The 22,922-nt window shown below is 42.3% G+C and overlaps 1 protein-coding gene across 2 annotated transcripts in view; it reads right to left on the reverse strand.

Moving 5' to 3' along the window:
• LOC126162339 (cleavage and polyadenylation specificity factor subunit 1) overlaps window positions 1-22,922 on the reverse strand; it is a 316,445-nt gene that overhangs the window by 10,853 nt on the left and 282,670 nt on the right. For both annotated transcript variants that reach the window (XM_049918776.1, XM_049918777.1), the window contains exons 22-24: window positions 8,651-8,827; window positions 2,434-2,566; window positions 840-980 (exon numbers count right to left, since the gene is read on the reverse strand). In XM_049918776.1, coding sequence (XP_049774733.1) covers window positions 840-980; window positions 2,434-2,566; window positions 8,651-8,827 — 451 coding nt within the window. The remainder of the gene's footprint in view (window positions 1-839; window positions 981-2,433; window positions 2,567-8,650; window positions 8,828-22,922) is intronic.

The raw sequence follows: 22,922 nt of genomic DNA on the forward strand, positions 1-22,922 counted from the left end.
CTGCTTAAGCATTCACTTACAAAAATGTTGTCTATTAGTGTACTCTGTGTAACTCTGGTTGGAAAACTAATCACAGGACTGAGGTTATAAGTGTTGAGTAACATTTCCAAGACATTTATTTTATCTGAATCTTTCAGAAAACTAATATTAATATCTCCACAGACAATTATTTGCTTCTTTTAGTATGTTACATTATAACATAATTATAAACCAAATTTTTAAAGAACATCTGACAGCTTTCCATATGGGTTGGTTGGCTGATTTGGGGGAGAGGACCAGAGTGAGGTCATCAGTCCCATCGGATTAGAGAAGGATGGGGAATGAAGCTGGCTGTGCCCTTTCAGAGCAACCATCCCAGCATTTGCCTGATGCGATTTAAGGGAAAGCACAGAAAAACCTACATCAGGATGGCCAGATGCAGGTTTGAACTGTCGTACTCCCAAATGCGAGTCAAGTGTGCAATAACCACTGCGCCACCGTGCTTGGTTTTCCAGATGGGGATCTATATACTTCAATAACTGTATATGATTTTTCCAACAGCAGTAATTCACAGGTGCAGCCTTCCACATCTTGATTTAAGCAGAAACTGGAAGTTTCAACAGACCTGAACTCACTGTTATTTTTAACTAGTGTGAGAAGTCCTCCTTCCTCCATACTTTTCCAACACAAATAAGTTGCTAATCTAAATTGTCCCTAACCTTGAAGATGACCACACACTGTGAATTAAAATCATTCGTATTGGTAAGAAAGGAAAGTGATGACACTGAACAATTCACACACCCAAATCAAAGGAAAAAATACATAGTCACATTTTTAAAGTCTGCAATGGTGTTACATACCAAACATTGTTATGTGTCTTCTTTCTGCTCCACTCAGATGAATTTTATCTCTTGTGAGATCATTCACCTTGCATCTAATTCTAAAAAATGTGTTTATATGTTGTCCTAAATGGAAGTCAGCCTTGCGAAGGAGCCGTTGACCTACATATAAAACATATCAGTAAACAGACTCATATTCACATGAGAACTGGTTGAAGTATGTGTGGCTAGCATTACAATGACATATTTTTGTAGCACAATTTTATAAAAAAATTAATATTTTTTAGTTCATCTTTTTTTTTGACAGTTCTTTACCATGAATAATGTAAGGAAATTCAACTTTGTATGCCCAGATTAATGTAGTTATGAAATATCTGGTATTACTATACTAGGTCACCAACAAACAAAAAAACAAACTCCCTCCAGTACTAACTACAATCAAATAATGTCCAATCCAATTATTGACAAAAAATAATTACAGAGAATAGAAAGAAGGAGAATTAGGATTTATGGGTCCCATAAACGATAAGATCATTAAAACTGGAGCACGAGCTCGGAGTGGGAAGGAAACTGATGCTGTACTTTCAAAGGAACTATCCTTTACCATTTTAGGGAAGTCATGTAAATCCTGAATCTGGATGCCTGATTGGGGATATGAACCATCATTCTGCCAAATACAAGACTGATGTCTTTAACACAGTACCAGCTCCAGCTCATTCTGTCAAGAGTAGGAAGAAAGTCACTGACAGTTAATATATCTCTTGGAAACCAACTTAAACTCTAAGGGAAAATAATGGTTTAAAGATTACATTCATCTCCAAAGAACAGGATATGAGACCAAGGAAATGTAGAAAAGATTTGGAAAATGTTTTATAGAACTACTTTTATCATTAGCAAGGCAGAAAGATAAATACTGATGGCTTCTCAGAAGGAAAGATTAACGGATGCTCTGAAGACTAATAGAGAATCAGAAGTATGAAAATTGGTTCAGAGAGTGATTAAATATTACAGTTAGCAATATGAGGGATGGGGGAGAGGAATGACAGACACTGACCAATGTTACAAGTCACAAATATTGACTAATGTGACAAAACAGTAATTAGAAATGTCGATATATTGTGTCAGAAGCAGTTCGTAAAAACCCTTGTAGTGAGATATGCATAACAAATAAAAAGGGATGAGCTAGTGGCAGTTACTGAACCTGACACTTCTATCTCTGTAGAAACAGGAGCCAGCAAGGTACAAGATGCAGTTTTTTTTTGTATTGTAGTAGACAATACTTCACTTTATTAGCAAGCATAAGAAACATTAATTCCGAAATACAAATTCTCTCCTAATGATGGCGTGGCTGACAATATACAGCAATGAATTTGCAGGCTAGTTAAGAAAAATATCAAAAGAATTTGAGGAGTTTCTCATGACATTTGTTTTAAATTTATGGCCTAGCTATAATGATTTAAATTCTATAAAAATTTATTAACGATTTGGTATTAGTATTAAACTCTGTTCAATCTGCTAAAATAAAAAGTGCATTACATGTAACCATATACTTCAAACATGTTTATTTCAACAACTTTTTTTTCTTTGAATGCAGAATGCGTTATCAGTGTCTCACCTCCAAAGCTTTCCCTGGATTCTGGTTGATACATGTACAAGACAACATTTCTGTCACCATCAGCTACCAAAAATCCCATTTGTGTATTGTCCAGTAGGAACTCACAGGTGTAAACTTCAGCTGGTCTGAAGTCCTGGACAAATAATAAAAGCAAAGTAACAAAACTATTTTATAGCAGGTTAGATACCTAAAGAAAAACATAAATATTGCACACACAAGACCATGACTATGTCCAGTACTAAGAATTATTTCTACTTTCAATTCTACATTCTTGTAAATACTGCTTAAAATACATTTCAGCTTTCTCAGTGCAAAGGTTGCTCTTTCTGGACAAAAATGATACAGTAAAACACCATATTGATGAACGTGCAGCTAAGGAATTCCTGCTTTTAATGAATATTTTCGTAAGTTCCAAAGAAATTACCATAAGGGGAATCTTCACGATGCTTTCTTTTCTGTTGACCTTTGTGCATGTTAATACTGAACATGAGCCCAGAAATTTTTCAATGCTGATGAGACTATGGTTTAATATAATTTATATCCTTCAAAAACATTGTCCTATTCTGTTACTGTGGTGGGGCGGGGGGCGGGGGATCCCTAAAAAACATGGGCCTATTCAGTTACTGGGCCACAAAAAACTGGAAAAATTTTAAATTCATAACATAAAAATACTACTGTGGGCTTACAATTTTATTACCAATGCCTGGATGACTGCTAAAATTTGTACAACGTTTCTTAGGAGTTTAGATGTTGCAGTGGATACATCAGGAAGAAAGATCATTCTCATTACAGACAGATGCCATGCAAACCCAAAGATAAAGACATTCCTCAGAATGGTGATGATGTGTTTCTTCCTGCTAACTGTATGACTAGCCTTTAGACCTGGGCATAATTCACCACCTAGAAGTTAATACAGAAAGAAGAAGAGCATTATTATTTCCCTGAATCCTGCTGCAGAAATTCGAGCAAGTGTGACATATCAGGATTTTGTTGTGATCATGACATCCCAACTGATTTAAGTGACTGTGTGATACATTCGGAAAGAACCACACAGAGGTGAACACTGAAGGGGAAGGGCGGATGATGATGAAAATGAGGAGGAGGAGGAGGAGGAGGAGGAGGAGGAGGAGGGGGGGGGGGTGATTCAACAGTACTTGATTTTGCTGCAGCTTTCAGAAACTGTTTTTTCTCATTCAGTGTAGATGAGTTGGTTCTACTCAATATCAACCACCTACAGCAGCAATTATTGTCGGTATGTTCTGTTAGCAGGAGAAAATATAATACACTTTTTGATTTTTTTTATAAATGCATGTCTACTTAATTAATTAAACTTGTGTAGCATTAATACGTATATAAGGATGTTCTAGGGCCAAGTCATGTGCATGATATGCGACCTAAAAACTTCCAAATTATGCTTATGGGTCACTTCATTAGCATACTGGAAATAAACCCGTGTTAGCATCCACAAATGGAAATTTGAATCGCCAATTTTACTGGAGGATCAGGCATTTAAAGGGCTGTATAATGGATCAGACTGCAATGAATGACAACATATGTAGAGAAGCACTTATTATTGGAAACAATAACACGCAAAGAAAGTACACAGGAGAGCACATGGAAGTACATATATCATTGGGTCTTTAACTAGTTTTTCTGTTACTACATCTTGCAACTAGCACCTGACAAATACAATCACATAAACAAGGAATACACTGAAACACATGAAAATCCCTTGTGGTGTACGAATAGTGGCCCCTCGCACCATTTCATCATGCCCAGGGTGTACTCCTTCAATGATGGCAAGCTTCCAGCATAAGGGTGGCAGGTTATCTTCCCTCACTACAACCTATGTGCCAGGCTGCACATCCTGACTGGGGGCTGACCACTTAACCCGCTGCTGCAGATGATGTAGGTAGTCCGATGACCAGCACCATCAAAAGATCTGGAACCGTTGCTGCAGCAGTTCACACCTTGTGAGCAAGTTCACTTTGGCTGTACCTTGATCTGGTTGAGGGATACTTGTGATACCAGTTTCAAACAGGAAATGACCTGGAGTGAAGACTTGAGGGTCAGAAGGATTGCAAGATAGTGGTGTGAGAGGATGAGAGTTCAAGCAAGTCTCAATTTGACAAGTCACAGTTGTCAACTCTTCAGATGCTGGACATACGGTTCCCATCATCCACTACAAGTGATATTTGAAGGATTTAACTCCTGCTTCTCATATTCTGCCACATTGGGGTGATGCTGGGGGAATGAAGAGCCAGTCAATGCCTTCTTCGTGTGTGAAGTTTTCACCTGTGACTGCTGACAATGACAGCTCACACCAGCTTGTAATTCATGGAGTTTCTGACTAGCTACGAAAAAGTTTGTCCCATTGTCACTGTACAAGTTTTGGCACTTTCACCATCACGACACAAATCTTCTAAGCGCCAACAGGCATCCTTCAGTAGTCATGTTGCCAACTACATCCAAACACACTGCTCATGTTGCCAGCACACAAACAGGGATCACTGTGAGCCAGTTTTCACATAGAATGGTCCTGTGTCATCAACACCACAGTTTAAGTAAGGCCTCACAGCTTCTACACATGGGCATAGCAAGTCGTCCATGAACTGAAGTGCAGGCTTTGCCTTTAATCACTGATAAGTCAAGCACTGATGCAGAACATACCAGACTGCATTTCGCCTGTTAGGTAGTCAATATTGCTTCCTCAGAGACATAAGCGAAAGCTGACACACAGCATGGGAAAAACGACAATGTTCACTTTCCACTGTTAGCCTCATGAGATGATGCTGAGGTGGCCATAAGATGGTTGGTTGGTTGGTTGGTTGGTTTGGGGAAGGAGACCAGACAGCGTGGTAATCGGTCTCATCGGATTAGGGAAGGATGGGGAAGGAAGTCAGCCATGCCCTTTCAGAGGAACCATCCCGGCATTTGCCTGGAGTGATGTAGTAATCTCATCTCACCAAGGATAGGATGCAATAATTTGAGCTTCTGTTGCATACGTGGCTTCTTGTGTTATTCTGAAGCACCATAGCAATGTTTCCTGCAGTTCATTATGAGACAAGTCAGCAGTTACTCTTGTTTCCCTAGCAGTTTTGCATTTATTAACATTTTGCAAGTATTAACATCAGTGTAGATTTTTACAAAGCATGACACGACCAGCTGCCTTGACGAAATGTTGTGCTCTACCACCTGATACTGCCCTGACATGACCAAACCTAGTTCTGTCTCTTGAAGCACAGGACGATCAGTTCCTATGGACACAGTCCTTGTCTCCTGAATGTATGGACGAACTTCGGCTACCAGCAACACATCGAGCTTACCAGGTGACCAAAATTCTGGATCAGTGAGTTGTACACACAAGTCTCACTTACTGGGATCAATTGTTTGTTCAGGGACGACACCAGTTATCTTCAGCAATTCTAAACATTCAGCAGATAACATGAAATTGTTTATACAGGTGCTGACTTGAACAGAGACATGGTCTTTAGCGTCTGAGAAGGTGGCACCTATTCCTTAAATCAGTACTCTGCTGTGCTATCTTTGAAGTCTATGGCATTGTACGCATGCTTTCGATATAAAGCACGACTGTGACCCAGAATTTAACGAAGCACAACAAGTTTGCCATTTGTGACTGCTATCTTGCACCATTATCCTCACTGTCACAAGAAGGCTGAATTTCAATGAGCAATAATTAGATGTACTTGACGGATGTATGCCATTGTACCTGTGTTGAATGTCACTTGGACAATCCTTCCTTGTTCCATCTTGTGTTGTATTTCTGCATGTAGTAACACGCGGTGTTGGTTTTGACAAGTATGACACCAAACAGATTTGCAACCATAAGCTCTATGATCATCCTTCAGACAATTGTAGCACAAATTGTTGCACATCACAATACCTTTGTGTTTGCTACATGCAGCCTGCCTGAATCTGCAGCACTTGTGCAATGCGTGAGGCAGGATGTACATGACACATGCACTACTAGTAGCGATGTAGGTTTGTCTCAAATGCCCAAAGGGCTTGGTGTTGGAGGTGTTCTGCTGTTTTTTCCCAGATGTGCTGTGCTGTGGTGGCACTATAGCCTTGGTGATTTCCAATGATTTGCATTTGTTTTTGAGAAAAGCACACATCTCTTTGGTTGTTGGAAAGCTATTGGAACCCAAGACTGTCTTCAAATTCTGTTCTTACAGACTGGTCAACTTTTTCTTTAAGGAGCTGACATAATTCTATCTTGCAAGGATACTTCTAGCTGTAAGGCCATCAGCACATGCACATTGCTTGCAGCCTTGTTAAGTAGTGGATTAAGTTTGTTTGCGCATGCCCTTGCCATTGACAGCTGTGTTAACAGTTTCTTCAGATGTGCTGACACAATCAATGAAGGGGTATTGTAATTGTTGCAAACCTTATCAATAGCTACCTTCAAATTAGTGCTAGTTAACAGAAGATGAGCAATTACATTGTGAACTTCACCTGTTAATGAACACAGCAAATGGTGATATTTTGCAATGTCCTCTAATTCTTCATTATGACCCACGAGACTCACAAATGTGTCATAAAAATACATGAACTGTGTTACATCACGATTGAAAGATGGCAGTTTTCTGGTAGGCAACTTGATGCTATGTTTAGATGCACTCAAGGCAGATCCAGCATTGGACGAAACCTTGTCACCCACATTGGCATGAATCATCTGCATTGCTCTCAGTTTTCTCGAAATCTAAGAACAGATTTTCAAATGTTTCCCTGTCGTCAGCATGTACGTCTATGTCTTCAAATGATTTGAGCTGTGACTGTGCATCTTCATACTTCTCTGCAATCTTTGGCAACTGTTTTAGTTTGATAGTAATATCCAAAGTGTCTGATTTCGCTGTTATGTCAAATTTGTTTGCAAACTTTAACAACCACGTGAGGCTTGCTTTTGCCACCAAGCACGAAGCAACAAGTTTCCTTCTTAACACTTCACCCATCAAGAAAGTTTAGCGGTAGCATGAAAGAGCAGAAGCAGCAGCTAGGATGAGTGGGAGTTTACAGGGGTGGCTACCGCTGCACTTAACTTCATCGAATCCATCACAATCTGGCCTGGATGGGCCAAAATGTTACCGTCCGCAGATGGAAATTTGAACTGTAAATTTTACTGGAGGACCAAGAATTTAAAGGACTGTATAATGGTTTTGATCCATTCAGATTGCAGTGAATGACAACATATGCAGAGACGCACTTATATACGTATTTGCCCTGGGATGCTGGCCAGGATACCACTCCTCCAAGGTAGGCTAACGGGACATGTCATGGCGAGAGAGAGAGAGAGAGAGAGAGAGAGGCAGCATTCTCCAGTGGTTCGGTCACCCTGTTTAACGAGCACTCTCATTTAAGGAAAAAGTATTTCGGTCCCAGTGATTCATTAAAAAGGGCTTTTACTGTATTTCAGTATAATACATTCAATGTTACTCATCATCTACATAAAACATGTGGTATCACCTTCTGTAATTAAACCACAGAATGTGTTGTACAAAGATAGATCATACCCCCAATTTTGTGTGAGAGAGAGAGAGAGAGAGAGAGAGAGAGAGAGAGAGAGAGATAACACAAAATTTTTTTAGATTGAATTCAGAGTCCTGAACCATACACATTCTGAAAATGACACACAACATACATGCGAAGCACATTACAAAATATTTTCATAAAACTTTCCACACTCATTTACAGTAAATGGAAACGAACATAATAGTACGAGCAATGGGATTTGAGTAGAATATAAATTTCCTAGGACCAGGTCTGCAGCATCTTATTTACTGCTGCTGGTTTCCATCTCTTTTTCTTTTCTCTCCAAGGATAACTTGTGTCTTTGTCTATAGTGGTAAACATTTAAGGGGAAGTTATTCTTGTATGAGACACACATATTGTTCATAGTGCAATGTGTTATGCAACTATCCTCTTAGCCACACTTACAAAATGTGAAACACTTTAACCTAGTGTGCACATTTTGTGATGTAACATCAATGGCAATCAGCTCTGCAAGTGAATTTGAAAGATCGTATTCTTCCTCTCACAGTAAAGCATCTTCTTTTTAAAGGAGCTTATTTACAACCAGTTACACTGAAGAAACAAACAAGTAAAAAAAATACTTCTTTTCAAATCATAGACATTTTAATCAGACAATACATAATAATTTAAATGCACTACAAATGGAAACTGAACTTTAAGGACTCACCCTGCTAACGAGAGAAAGTGTCCTGTACTCTTCCTGGAAGCGAAGTAAGCTAATGGACTTGTATACATCAGCAACTAATATCAAGCTTTTTATACTTAGGAGTTGGTGGATGTAAATATTAGTGTCAATAAAGGCCACCCCAACTAGATCATTATCCTTTAGCTGCCATATATAAATCTGAAATACACAAAAGCAATTTATTAACTACTTATAGTTTATGGTGATACATAGTGTAATAAACACAAATAGAATGTACTGATCATCATACAGTCATGAAGTATTGAGAGTATCACCCTTCCCCTCTCCCAATCCCTCTTAAACTTTGCACTGATGCTTACCTTATGAGAGAGTTACTAGACAATTTTAATACATCTATTACATGAAGAAATACATCATATTGGCAGTTAAGGTGAAGTTAATGTGAAGCACATGATGGAAAAAACGAATGTGATTGTATTTGTAAATGAATATTATGTCTAATAATAATTGTTCTATGCATGTTCTCTACAATTTGTAACACAAATTAGTACACAAGAAAATATTCTTATCATAGGTCACAGAGAACCCTTACTTTACTTTTAAATTCCTCTAATTATCCATAAGACAATACACTGTGACAGGTATACAAACCACTTATGTATTTGATTCTTCTCTCCACTAATAACAAAGCTTTGCACAGACTTTTAATGGTCTTATGACTGTAGACAGACTTAGTACATTTTTTTAGAGAAGGAAAATTTGGGCGCAGTGAAGGATATTAATGAGTTTCATACTTCTGTGAATGTGTTTCTGAGTAAGTCACCAATCCCAAAAAATGATTTTGTATATAATTAGCTTGGAAATATGCAGGACACACTAATTTCCTAATTTTTAAAATCAGGATAGTTTCAATCATCTGTACTGAAAACTTAAGTGCTTCACTAATCCTATGTAAAAAATGAGGGAGCAGAGTTGCCAATGTATGTCCTAATCTATTTGTAGTCTCTGAAGCTAACATTATAAAATTTTGAGAAAATCCGTGAATCAACAATGCTATACTTTATCAGAACATCATTCCTATATGAAGCCTAGTATTACTTTTCATCCCTGTATTTGGATCATCTACAAAAAGACCAAATTTGAAAACTACAGCACATTTATAGCCATACTCTAGAAATAACTGTGAAAAACATGGCAGAAGATACTTCCCCTTGCATAGGATATTAAGTTTTGTTCCCATTCCATTTATGTATGAGTGCAGGAAGAATGATCCCTTACGAATTCGGTGTTCACTGTAATTAATCTAATCCTGTCTTTGCAGTCCCTACAGAAGAGATATGTAGGGTGTAGTAGACGTTCTGAGATTATTTCCTTGAAACTGGTTCTTACTAACAAAGCTTTCGCAGGTTAGTTGGTGTCTTTACTTGTCCATCAATCAGATTTTTCAGTATGTCCTTGGCATTCTCCCACGAGTCAAACAAACTTGTCACATACTTATGCAGCACTTCTTTGTGAGCGGCAGTCCTATAGGTGAGTCCCACACACTTATTCAGTATTTTAGGATCCATTTTAAAAGTATTTTGTATGCAATTACCAGTGTACAATGCTTGCCCTTTCCCCGCTTGTTAATAATGAACCAAAGCCTGCCCCCTGCTTTACCAATGACTGAGCCTTTGTGGTGATTTGGTATTAACCCCCAAAAATTGTCACACCGAAGATCAACTATATTTTGTATCTGCACTTATGACTCACAGCCACTGTAGTCACTGGATACTACGTTTCTACCTTTTTTAATGTGCACTATAATATATTTTTCAACATTTAAAGTGAGTTGCCAATCTTATCATGATCTGATTCAATTTTCGTGCAACATGTTTCTAGCAGTAATTTCATCATAGATAACACCATCATTTGCGAAAAAGTCTGATTAATATTAATATACAACATGAAAAGCAAGGGTTTCAATACATCTCCCTGTGGCATGCCTAAAGTTACTTCTATTCTGTCAAAGACTCTCCATGCAAGATACGAGGGCTATGCCGAAAGTTTTTAGCAGAATGTCCGAAAATAAATTTATTGGCAAAAAAACGTTTACAACTTTTCAATATACTCTCCATTAGCAGGTATACATTTTTCCATTCTCTGAAACCACTTAGAAAATGTGTCAGTCCAAGCTTCTTTTGGGATGTCACTTAGTGCACTCTCGTACGCTGCAATGGCCTCTTCATCTGATGAAAACCGCTGCCCTCGAATTTTTTCCTTAGTCTTAAGGAAGAGAAAGAAGTCACAGGGGGCCAGGTCAGGGGGGATGGGGTAACACTCTCACTTTTTCCTTCTTCAGAAAGTCCATCGTTCTAGCAGCCCTGTGGGCAGATGCATTGTCGTGATGCAGCAGAAGGTGCCCACTCTTGGACTTTGGATGCTGTGACTTCCATGTGGCAATGGCTTTTGGAAGACAATCGTTCACGTACCATTCAGCATTGACTGTACGACGTGTGTCCAACATCACAGAGGTGAGATGCCCGATCTTTGTGAAAAAAGTTGCCACCATCTTTTTTCCAGAGCTCCGACTTCATCAAACTTTTGTGGGTGGTTCCTCTCCTGGAAATCACCACACAGAAGTCTGTCTCTTCGTTTCAGAGTTATAATGGTAGACCCACGTTTCATCACCTGTGATATTGTAGGTGTCTTGCGACTTCCCTACACTGAATTTTTCGAGCATGAAACGACACCAGCCCACTCTCGCCTCCTTTTGGCTTTCTGTCAGGGAATGTGGCACCCAACAGGCACATCTCTTAGTAAGGCCTAAGTGACTATGAACGATGGTCTGTGCTGTTGTTGATCCAATATTTAGGGTCCCTTCAATGTCGCAAAATGTAAGATGTGGATCTTCTTTGATCATTTTCCTCACAGCAGCAATGTTTTCAGGAGTCACAGCTGTTGCTGGCCGACCGGGACAGATTCATCTTCAATTGACTGCCGACCCCTCGAAAACTCGTGAAACCAATTTCCAACTGTGGCCCTAGAAGGGGAGGCTTCACCAAAAACACGCAGCAACGAAGAATGGCAATCATCGGCATTTAAACCCTTTTCATAGTCGCAGAAAATCATGGCGCGAAAGTCGCGGCGCAACAGCTCCATCCTGCACCGTCTCTGACTCAGCACTGCCTGTGCTTTCTTACCGCGCTGTGGTGGGATCACCGCTACCCAGGGGCTGCGCTCGCACGTCACAAGGTCGAAAAACATCGCTCTTTCGAATGAAAACAGCCCCATTGTCCTCCGCCTTACGGTTTACGGGCTGCTAAAAACTTTCGGCATAGCCCTGGTAACATGCAGCATCTTTTGTGCCAAGAAATCCTCACTTCTATTTTATTTATTCATCTGTCTACAGACCATTTAGTACAGTAGTATCAGACATGTCATAAACATACAGAAATTATATATACATAACATGTTAACAAAACATGATAAGAGAAGGAGAGATGGGGCACGAAATCCCTCAAACTTTGTTTTGATGCCCAATGTTATCATACTTTTGTTACTAAATGCTGGTGGAGTAGTGAGTCAAATGTATGTCAGAAGCCAAAAAATAAAGATTCTACCCAATTGCCTTGACCCATAGCTTTCAGAAAGTCATGAGAGAAAAGTGCAAAATGGGTTTCACATGACAAATTTTTTTAGATCCTTGTGTTCATATGGAGGAGGTGGTTCTGTTCACCATATCTCATTATATTTGAGCTCTACAGTTCTACAGCAAATGGATGCCAATGAAAATGGATGGTAGATTTTGTGGATAACGTTTGTCACTTTCCTTGTCGACAAATGTAACCTTTGGTTTCTTCCAATTACTAGGCACATTTTTTGTTTGAGTGATTAGCACATTTTTATTGAAAGAGGTGCTAACTGTGACGCAAATTTTGTAAAGCATGTGGCAGGGTTTCCATTGGACCCTGAGACATTTTTCAATTTTAGAGATTCTAGATAATTCTCAATGCCACCGACATTAACATCTGCATTACCTTGCCTAAGCAGTGGTGCAAGAAGTAAACTGGGGTAATATTTCTGTATCATCTACTGAAATCAATATTTGAAATGGACTTCATCATTTCTGCTTTGCTTTTCTAAACACAATTTTGGCTCTTACGTCATCCGTGAGTATCTGGAAACTTAACTTTGTTGCCTCTGACAGTCTTTATGTATAACCAGAATTACTTTGGGGTTTTTGAGGGTCTTTCGCAACACACTACATGGAAGCCATCGGAGGCCTCAAGCATAGCCCTTCAGCAGTCAAACAAGTTATAGTTAGCATCTCTGTATCTATATAGTCCTACGCTTTATTTGAGTGGGTAGCACTTACTGTTTCTTTGGTGAGACTGTATACAATCGTGGATCCCTCCCATCATGAACGGTTTTACTAGGGACATATCTATAGAGTGCCCTTGGGAGACCCTTAACATATATTAGAAAAACAAAGCATGTGAGATCCAAACTAGTGCCACAACATGTCTGGTGTTTCGCATTTAGCATTCATTACAATGTGAAGAAGATCAAAGTGTGTTTCACATTCGGCATCTATTACAATGTGATGAAGATCAAAGTGATAAACATTTCCTCCTATTGTACTGATAAGATAAAAACCACACTTCTGCTGTATTCACTATTCTGTTAGTTTTGCATGAAAATATCATCTAAACTGTTTGTAACTCAGATGGTTTTTCTGTAGGAGGTGTTTATCTATTGTTAATATCTTTAAAATATTTTGAAAATGCTGATAATAATAGTATGGGTCACTAGGTCTTTACTATTGTTTTATCACCTTTATTTGTGATGTGGCTTGATAGAACTCTATTAATAGCAGGATTAAATTTGCAGCAGGACAACTCTACTGGTCTTCAGACACACCTGCAGAATTCTGAAATGAAGAGATACCTCAGCTGGATGGACAAGGTTCTGGGTGCACAGTTTTAATCTGCCAGGAAGTTTGAAAATCATGCAGCAGCAGTTGCAGAGCGAAAGACTGAATCCTTACCTTCATGAGTTCTGGTCTCGCAGGTTTAATGTGGAAGGGAGTTTCAAAACAGCATACACTGCAGAATAAAGGATTCATTTTGAGACTGTTCACATAGACTGGAATCAGTTATCAAAATTTGAAACCCACTCCTCCTCAACGCGAGACTAGCAGTTAACCACTATGCCACCTTGTTCCGTGTGTACAAATGTTATCGCTTACGAACTACATGTACAACCAAGCTGGTAAAATTTCCCAAGTGTGTAGAGTCAAAAAGATATTGAACTTACATGAACATGTAGCAAAAAGAGTTGGATAAATGGCAAAAGGACTGTCAAATCTGAGAAAGATAGTAATGGAAATGCTGAAACTCGAAGAAAGACATCATAAATTTAGTGAAAACCTGCTCAGAAAATTCAAAGATCCAATTTTCCTCAAGGAAATTACAGCATGATCAAAAACTTGCACATATGAAAATAAATGTGTCTGTAAATAGAGTCAACTGTATTCGTTTGATCAGCCATTGCAAGATAGTACCGCAGGTATTACTGACAATAAATGAAGATGCTGATTTAATAGATACAGTTCACATGATGTCTGTAATATTGGGCAGTACATTGCTTGAAAAAATGTTGTTCCCCCAAGAGCAACCAGTTTTCATTGTTGATTAGTAATTTGTCAATTATTTGTGTGCATGTTTTGCAGACGAATTTTGTGGGGAATATCAAGTTGGTGCATCGCCAAATAATTCAATAGTCACTACATAGTACGTTCTAACATGCCATGCATAAAAATGGGATTCTTACTGTGGGTGCTATTGGCAACAGAAAGGTAGGGTCAAGTGTTTTGGATGGCTCTTGGGCTAGAGACCATTTGTACACCCAACAGAAGGATAGTCCAGTGTCGCTAACCTACAGTACAGTGTCAGAGTATGAATATTACATTCTTACTCTTGCCTAGGCAAATGGTGCAAATTGGATGGTTCTTTTTGGTGGGCCTTGAGGGGATTATGGAAGCAACATTAGTTTAGGGAAGTTTCTTAGAAAACTTCAAAAAGGTATTTTTACCAGTTTTTTTCATCAAAACTGTGCCATGGATTCCAAGATGGCTATGTACAGGAACAGGCTGAAATTTTTACAAAATATTTCTAAGATCCCACTCTTGAACAGACTTGAAAATTATATTGATATTTTTATCTGTTCCTGGAATACAGAAGTCCAAGTCATGCTACATGTATATGTAAATACACAAGTAAAATCCGGTCTGAAGTGAAAATGTAGTTTATAAAGTGACATAGCATGGAGAAATATGGTTTTCCAACAAACTGCACTCTACACTATAGTGACTGGGAAACAAACCTTGTCAGCACTTTTCTCCACTCCAAAATTCTTCTCCCAACTTGTGAAGCTAGGCAGCAAGACTATGAACGCTCATGAAAGGTCAAAACTAACATACTCCAGATTTTTGTATATACTAAACTGGACAGACGAAAAATTATGTTGAGAAACAGCTTAAAATAGAGACTAGTTCAATTCAAAGACAAGAAAATTCTGCTGCTTCTCAACGGAACAATCATTTTTTAAAGCTTATATGCAGCCAGAAGAAGAAAACAAAGGCCGTTTTGGGAAAAAAAAGCTGTTGAATTTTTTTACAAAAGTAAATGTTCCCGTCAAAAAGTTCCCCAACCACCTCACTTTTTAAAAGTCAGTTTCAAAGCACTTAGGCTTTGTCTTCATACATGCAGCATGCCAATCTTTTAAATTTGTGTGTCATTTACAAACAAATAATTAGATGCAAATTTTGCCAAAAAATTATATGCAAATTTCATCAAAAATAGATGTGAATTATGTCAAAAATAGACGCTAGTTTTCAGAGTCCCTAGTTATAAACAATGTGTGTGAGGTTACACTTGATTACTGTTTATTGTTCTCAACTCTTCGATCACACTCTACAAATATTTTACAGCTATAGTTACATACAATAAGAATGAGTTCCTCATCCACGTCGTTAAGTCTGAAGGTATGTTTACCAGCCACCGTGCCATCCTCTGTCTTCCAGCATCAGGCCGATGCAGTATGGAGGGGCATGTGGTCGGCACACTGCTCTCCACTGAGACTTTTCAGACACCACTACTCAGTACTGTAGCTCCTCAACAGGCATCCAAGGCTGAGTGCACTCAGTACCAGTCCTCTCACCGATTCAAAAAACCCTTAGCAACCCTGAGAATCAAGCCTGGGTCCTCTGCAAGGCAGCCAACTATGCTGACTTCTCAGCTAGGGAGGCAGACTTTTATTGTAAATACACCGGGCAAATGCAGTGCGCGGATTTTCATTGTAGTGAGGGAGTTAATGATGTCTTCACTTTTCATAGAGATCTGTCATACTGTTGTCGAGTGTTGGAGATTGGTGATACACCACAGTAGCTCCTTTCTGTGAATATGGAACATGTACACTCATTAATGGAACAATCAGCCTAGGCAGCCTATTATCTGTTTCTGAATAGAAAATTTGTCTTTCTGCATGGTCCTTTGAATAGACTGGTTGTGGACAGGTGATATTAATCATATTCAAACATCAGTTAAGGTTTCTTCACAGCTTGAGTGATCTATGAGAACCACCAAAGTGCACGCATCTGACCAAGATCACCTACAAAAGAAAATGTGTCTACTGCTTGGGCAATAATTTCAGTGATGTCTCTTATAGTGTCATCCATCCCAGACTGTTGAGTGAGTTGCATGGTGGCAATTACTGCTTTGACCAGTTCACTTTACTGAGTCCCAACAAATTATTATACACAACCCTTTTTTAAAAAAAAAGCACCTACACTTGCTGATTTCCATACAATCAGCCCATAGAATCACATTTGAATCTGAATAATTTGACACAGCTTACTGTGTAAAGTATATCAATCTGTAAACAAAATGTAATAATACAAGAGTATCATTAGAGCCACCCAGTATCAATCATAGTGCGAGATTACAAGTGGTATCCCCAAAACCAATTAAGCATGAAAAGGGAAGGTCAAGTTGCGCATCATTTTGCTGGCAAGTTGCAAGGAGGAAGCAAAATCAGATGCTTAAGAAGCATTGTGGCTGAGAGTGAATGGAGGCCGCAAGACAGCTGCTGACTGCTAGTAGGCTGGAAAGCCAATGTTGTCATTTACTCAATGTACTTCGTACCATCGCTCGCTTGCAAGCAATGAGCCAATATGGCGAAAATCTGACTACGCCAATATATGAAGCCTCAGATTTTAACCAAAATATAAAACTGATTCCAGACAATTTGCAAAATACCTGAAGACAGCACTGAATTTGCAATGAAGAGACAATTCCAATAAAATTATCACCACATATCTAAAACCAATATTAGTAATATTATTTGTTGTAACTGCGACCGGAACGGTCGGGGGGTTTACATGACGGAAAGTGTGGCGGGACTCATCGGAGCAGTCCGTAAACAACACAAACGGGAGAGGACGGACACGAACAATGAAGGACCTTACGAAGAACAAGATCGAAACAACAGAGTCACAAGCAAACCTAACTAATCAACCATGTCCATTCACACATGGAACAAGAACGTAAATACGCTGTCTGAGGCAGGATGTCGATAGATGCACACCAAGATTAGACTGACTGGCCAAACAAGAGGCAGGCACTTAAATACATGATCGGGGACGCTGCTATTGGCCACTGGGACCATGTGTTCCACTGTGGCACCCTCACATTAAATGCTGTATAACAATTACACTTATCAACAAGTTTATACAACTACAGCCACTGCTAATAATAATAACAGTAGTAGTAGTAGTGGTAGTAATAATAGTAATAATAATAATAATAATAATAATAATAATACAAAGAAGATGTAAACTTATCTGACAAAAGAAAGAATTGTTTTCATGGTATTTTGCACATTTTATAGCAATAACAAAATATTTCGCATTTCTGTGTAAGTGGGAGTTTTCACGCTTTTCTATTTTTTCGGAAACAAGGTCCCTAACAGCTGTATTAGTTCTTGAATTTACTTACGGGGTGAAAATCAAATATTCCTACTCTGCACTCACACACCAGCTTGTGCTATCTGTACACTTCCTTGTTAAATGTTCGCTTGTAGTCACGCTTATTTGATTTCGTCATGCTCTCATAAAAGAATCTGTAGTAACACTGTTCACGTTTACGTCGCACTTCACTTAGCGTAGACCTGGACTGTGGCCTAGGCATGCCCAATGTTAACTGACTGGGCCCGGCCCGTGCTGCTGGAGTTGTTGTTGTTGTTGTTGTTGTTGTTATGACGGCAGAGGTCGCGTCCGAATTCTTGCGTGCCCTCTGGTGGATGGGACTCTACTTGCGGCAACTACCGTCCGTGACGCGCCGTGCCAATGTGCGCCTCCCGCGATCTTTCTGGTGGCTACTGCACTCCTCTTCCTTCGGGGGGTGAAGCCACTGTGATCCACTGCGTCGGAAGGTGGAGCGTCGGGCAGGAGCAATGACCTCCACATCCATTGGATGGCCGGAGTCGAGGGGATCTGCCAACCCTCGAGCTAGAACCTTCGAATACGGCTGGAAGTGACCCACACAAAGAGGCCCCCGTCGTCCCACAACCGGAGCCCGGGAAAGAACGGGCGACAAGCTGTCGAACTCCGGATCCTGTTCCACCTCGGGAGGGGCAAGACCCAGTGGCGGGGACGAAGGGGAAGGGACGACCACAGGTGAACCAGACTCCTGAGAAACCGGCCCTGCTAGGGGGGCCGGCTCTCGCTGGGGCATCTTGAACGATGGCGATGCTGGTGCTGGAGCTACTGGAGGTTGCCAAGGCTGAGAACCATTGCAGTGCGGCAGAGTCACAGCGGGGTGAGGAGGTAACGTCCCCTGTGAAACCAACACAGGTGCCGGCAATGGGGAAGCCGGTGTCCGAGAGGTCGGAGGGTGGGTGCCCGAACGTGGACGTAGCTGATTTTGGTGACGACGTACCACCCGGTCCCCCGCCTGCAAGGTATAGAGCCAGCGGCCATTGCGGCGCAGGACCACTGCCGGTATCCAACATGGATTGCGACCAAACCCACGGGCCCAGACCGACATACCCAGTGGAAAGCCAGGTACTCCGTTTTGTGAAGACTGGCGAGGACCAGGCCGGAGGAGGTGCAGCAGAGTCCTAGGATGACGCCCATGGAGGAGCTCGGCGGGGCTGCATTCTCCCATTGGTGTGGTCCGGTATGCCGTCAAGAAAAACGTCAATGCTTCCTCCGCAGGAAATTCGTGCACATACTTTTTCATCTGTGTCTTAAATGTGCGCACCATGCGCCCGGCTTCCCCATTCGATTGTGGATGGAAGGGGGGAGAGGAAACGTGCCGAATACCGAAGCGCCTACAAAAATCCTGGAAGGTCTGTGAAATAAACTGCGGTCCATTGTCTGAGACCAGGGTGATTGGCAGACCTTCCACAGAAAAGATTTTTGCTAGTGCCTGGATTGCAACTTCTGAAGTGGTTGAGGAGCAGCGAACCACATATGGGAATCGGGAATAAGCATCAATGACAATGAGCCAAAAGCCATTGAGAAATGGGCCCGCAAAATCGATGTGAACACGTTCCCATGCTTGGGTTGCCGGCGGCCATGAAGAGAACGCTGCCCTGGGAGATGCTTGTTGGCTCGCACACTGGGAACAGGCGGCCACCAAGTGCTCAATTTCTCTGTCAATACCGGGCCAGTACACATGTCTGCGAGCCAAGGTTTTAGTACGGGAAACACCCCAGTGCCCCGCATGTAATAACGTGAGGACCTCCCTTCATAAACTTGCAGGAACAACCATGCAAGGAGCTGTATCATCGGTAGCCAGAAGGAGAACTCCTTCCAAGACCGAGAGGCGGTCTTGTAGAAGAAAATAATTACGAAGAGGGTCCGAGGCCCGGCCCGGAGGGCGGGATGACCACCCCTGCTGAATGAGGCGAACCACTTGCCGGAGAACCGGGTCAGCTGCCGTTTCCCTGGCGACTCGAGAACTAGTGATCGGAAAGCCATCAATCGCTTGGCAGGACGCCACATCCAAATGAAAACACATAATCTCCTCTCGATCGAACGTAGGATCCGGGCCCACCGGAAGACGGGAAAGAGCGTCGGCGTTGGCATGCTGTCCTGTAGGGCGAAAATGAATGTCATAATGGTACTTAGAGAGGAACAAGGCCCAGCGCTGTAGTCTGTGGGTTGCCCTATCCGGAATCTGAGAGGCGGGGCCAAATAACGATATTAACGGCTTATGGTTAGTGATTAACTGAAACTTCGTGCCATACAAGAAAGGGTGAAACTTGGTAACAGCGTAGACAATGGCCAAAGCCTCTTTTTCCACCTGGGAGTAATGGGCCTGCACGGGACTAAGCGTTTTAGACGCAAATGCCAGTGGTTGCTCGGAACCATCTGCGTTGCGATGGCCAGGACTGCCCCCACCCCATACTGAGAAGCATCTGTAGCCAGGACCAACGGCTTATGGGGATCAAAAGTAGCCAAACAAGGGGCTGACGTGAGGAGGCCCTTCAACAAGGTGAACGCTCGCTCGCATGCAGGCGACCAATCAAAAGGAACACCCTTGTGCAGAAGGCAGTACAGGGGGTGAGCTATAGTTGAAGCCCTGGGAATGAACCCGTGGTAATAGGCTATCTTGCCTAAAAAAGCTTGTAACTCTTTCAGCGAAGCGGGCCGAGGAAGGTTGACGATACCTTGGACCAAACTTCCTAGTGGCTGGATGCCGTGCCGAGAGATGGTGTAGCCCACCTACTCAATGGACGGTTGGAAGAAGGTTGACTTATGCAGGTTGCAATGCAAGCCCACAGACCTGAATTTGAGAAAGAGGGTGCGAAGGTTGTGCAAGTGTTCCTTCGTGCTGCGGCCTGTGACAATTATGTCATCCAGGTAATTAATACAATGAGGGATTGTCGACGTGACATGCTCAAGATAACGCTGGAATATCACTGGGGCACTGGATATTCCAAAGGCCAACCGCTGGTATTGGTAAAGGCCAAACAGGGTGTGACGACCGCTAGCCTTTTGGAGTCCTCATCAAGTGGTAGCTGATGATAAGCCTCAGACAGATTGATTTTCGAAAAATATTGGCCTCCCGCCACGGCGGAGAACAATTCATCAGCACGAGGCAAAGGATAGGTGTCCACCACCAATTAGGAATTAATGGTGGCCTTGAAATCGCCACAAAGACGTAATTTTCCCGAGGGCTTCCTTACAATAACGAGGGGCGAAGCCCACTCACTGGAAGAAATGGGAAGAACGACCCCTAGGGCTGTCAGCCGGTCTAGCTCTTCCTTTACCTGAGGGCGAAGAGCCAAGGGGATCTGCCTCGCGCGTAGAAAACGCGGGCGAGCCGACGCCTTCAACGTTAAGTTAGCTTCAAAATCTGAAACACGCCCCAGGCCCTCCTCAAAAATATCTGAAAAGTCTGAGATCAAAGATTCCAATGATTGATAGGGAACGTCTTCGGAAACCAACTGTATGGTGTCAGCGATAGAAAAACCGAAAGCTTGAAAGGCATCCAGGCCAAAAAGGTTAGCGGAGCTTGCATCACTGACAACAATAAAAGTAATAGGCCGAGTGACTGATTTGTAAGTCACGTCGGTAATGAATTGACCCAGTAGGGGAATGAACTGTTTACCATAACCGCGTAGACACCGGTAAACTGGCGCCAACGGGGGCGATCCAAGGTCGGAATAAGTTTGTGCATTCAACAACGAAACTGCCGCGCCCGTATCTAATTGCAGTTGTAACCGGCGCGACCGAACCGACACCTCGATAAAGAGTTTGCGTGCCGATGCGTCGGGAGCCTGGCCCGATGAAACTTCCTGAATGTCAACGTCCATGTCCTCTGTGCCTCCTTCCTTCGATTCTTTTGAGGCTGAGCGGCAAACTTTAGCAATGTGACTTTTTTTATGACATTTGCGACAAACGGCCCAACGCTGGGGGCACTCTGACCGATTATGATGTATATAGCACGACGCACAGGACGGCAACAGGGGCCGGCGGCCGGAATTCTGTTTACGCGCTGTGCGGGAGCGGCCGTAATGGCCGGATTGTACCGCTCGCACGTCGTCCACCCCGGACACCGTGGACGCGGCCGCGCCGCCCTGAACCTCCGCGTCGTTGCACCACGCTTCCAGCTGTTGACCTGCTGCATGAGAGACTTCATACGATTGAGCAATGGACAGGACTTCCTCGAGGGAAGGGTCTTCATAACTGCAGGGCCCGTTGCCGGACCATCCTATCAGGGGCCGAACGAACAATGACGTCGCGTACCATAACGTGGGCATACGACTCTCGCGACTGCTCCGTGACAAAATGACACTTGCGACTAAGACCGTGCAGGGTAGCGGCCCACGCCCGGTAAGACTGATGGGGCTGTTTCTTGCATTGATAGAACTCGACCCTAGCCGCCACGACATGCGTGCGGCGGCGATAATATGAAGACAGCAATGAACACAATGCGTCAAAAGACAAGGACGAGGGTTCCTGCAACAGCGCTAGCTGTCGCAAAACTTGATACAGCGAGGGAGATATCTAAGTCAAGAAGAGAGCACGACATACCTCCGCATCGGCAACATGAAACGCCTGGAAATGCTGCCGAAGGCGGTGTTCATATGCGTCCCAATCCTCCGCCGTCTCGTCATACGGGGGAAATGGAGTGAACTGCGCCGCAGCAGACGGCGTGGAGAGCAACGCCGGAAGCACTTGTTTCATGGTGGCCATGAGCTCCGTCTGCTGCGCAACCAAAACCTGCACCAAATCCTCCATGCCGTGGAGAAGCTGCGAAACCGGAACAACGACGCAACACACGAAAGAACGACCCTACTCGTCGCCAATTGTGTAGTAACACTGTTCACGTTTACGTCGCACTTCACTTAGTGTAGACCAGGACTGTGTCCTAGGCATGCCCGATGTTAACTGACTGGGCCCGGCCCGTGCTGCTGGAGTTGTTGTTGTTGTTGTTGTTGTTATGCTGGCAGAGGTCGCGTCCGAATTCTCGCGTGCCCTCTGATGGACGGGACTCTACTTGCGGCAACTACCGTCCGTGACGCGCCGTGCCAATGTGCGCCTCCCGCGATCTTTCTGGTGGCTACTGCAGAATCTGTTCTCAAAGGAGCTAGTTCCTATGTGGCTAGCTTTTCCTGGTAATAAACTTTTTTGTTCCCAGCATGAGATTTTCACTCTGCACTGGAGTTTGTGCGGATATGAAACTTCCTGGCAAATTGAAACTGTGTGCCACACCAAGACTCTAACTCGGGACCTTTG

Source organism: Schistocerca cancellata, chromosome 2, assembly GCF_023864275.1.
Source record: "Schistocerca cancellata isolate TAMUIC-IGC-003103 chromosome 2, iqSchCanc2.1, whole genome shotgun sequence".
NCBI lineage: Eukaryota > Metazoa > Arthropoda > Insecta > Orthoptera > Acrididae > Schistocerca > Schistocerca cancellata.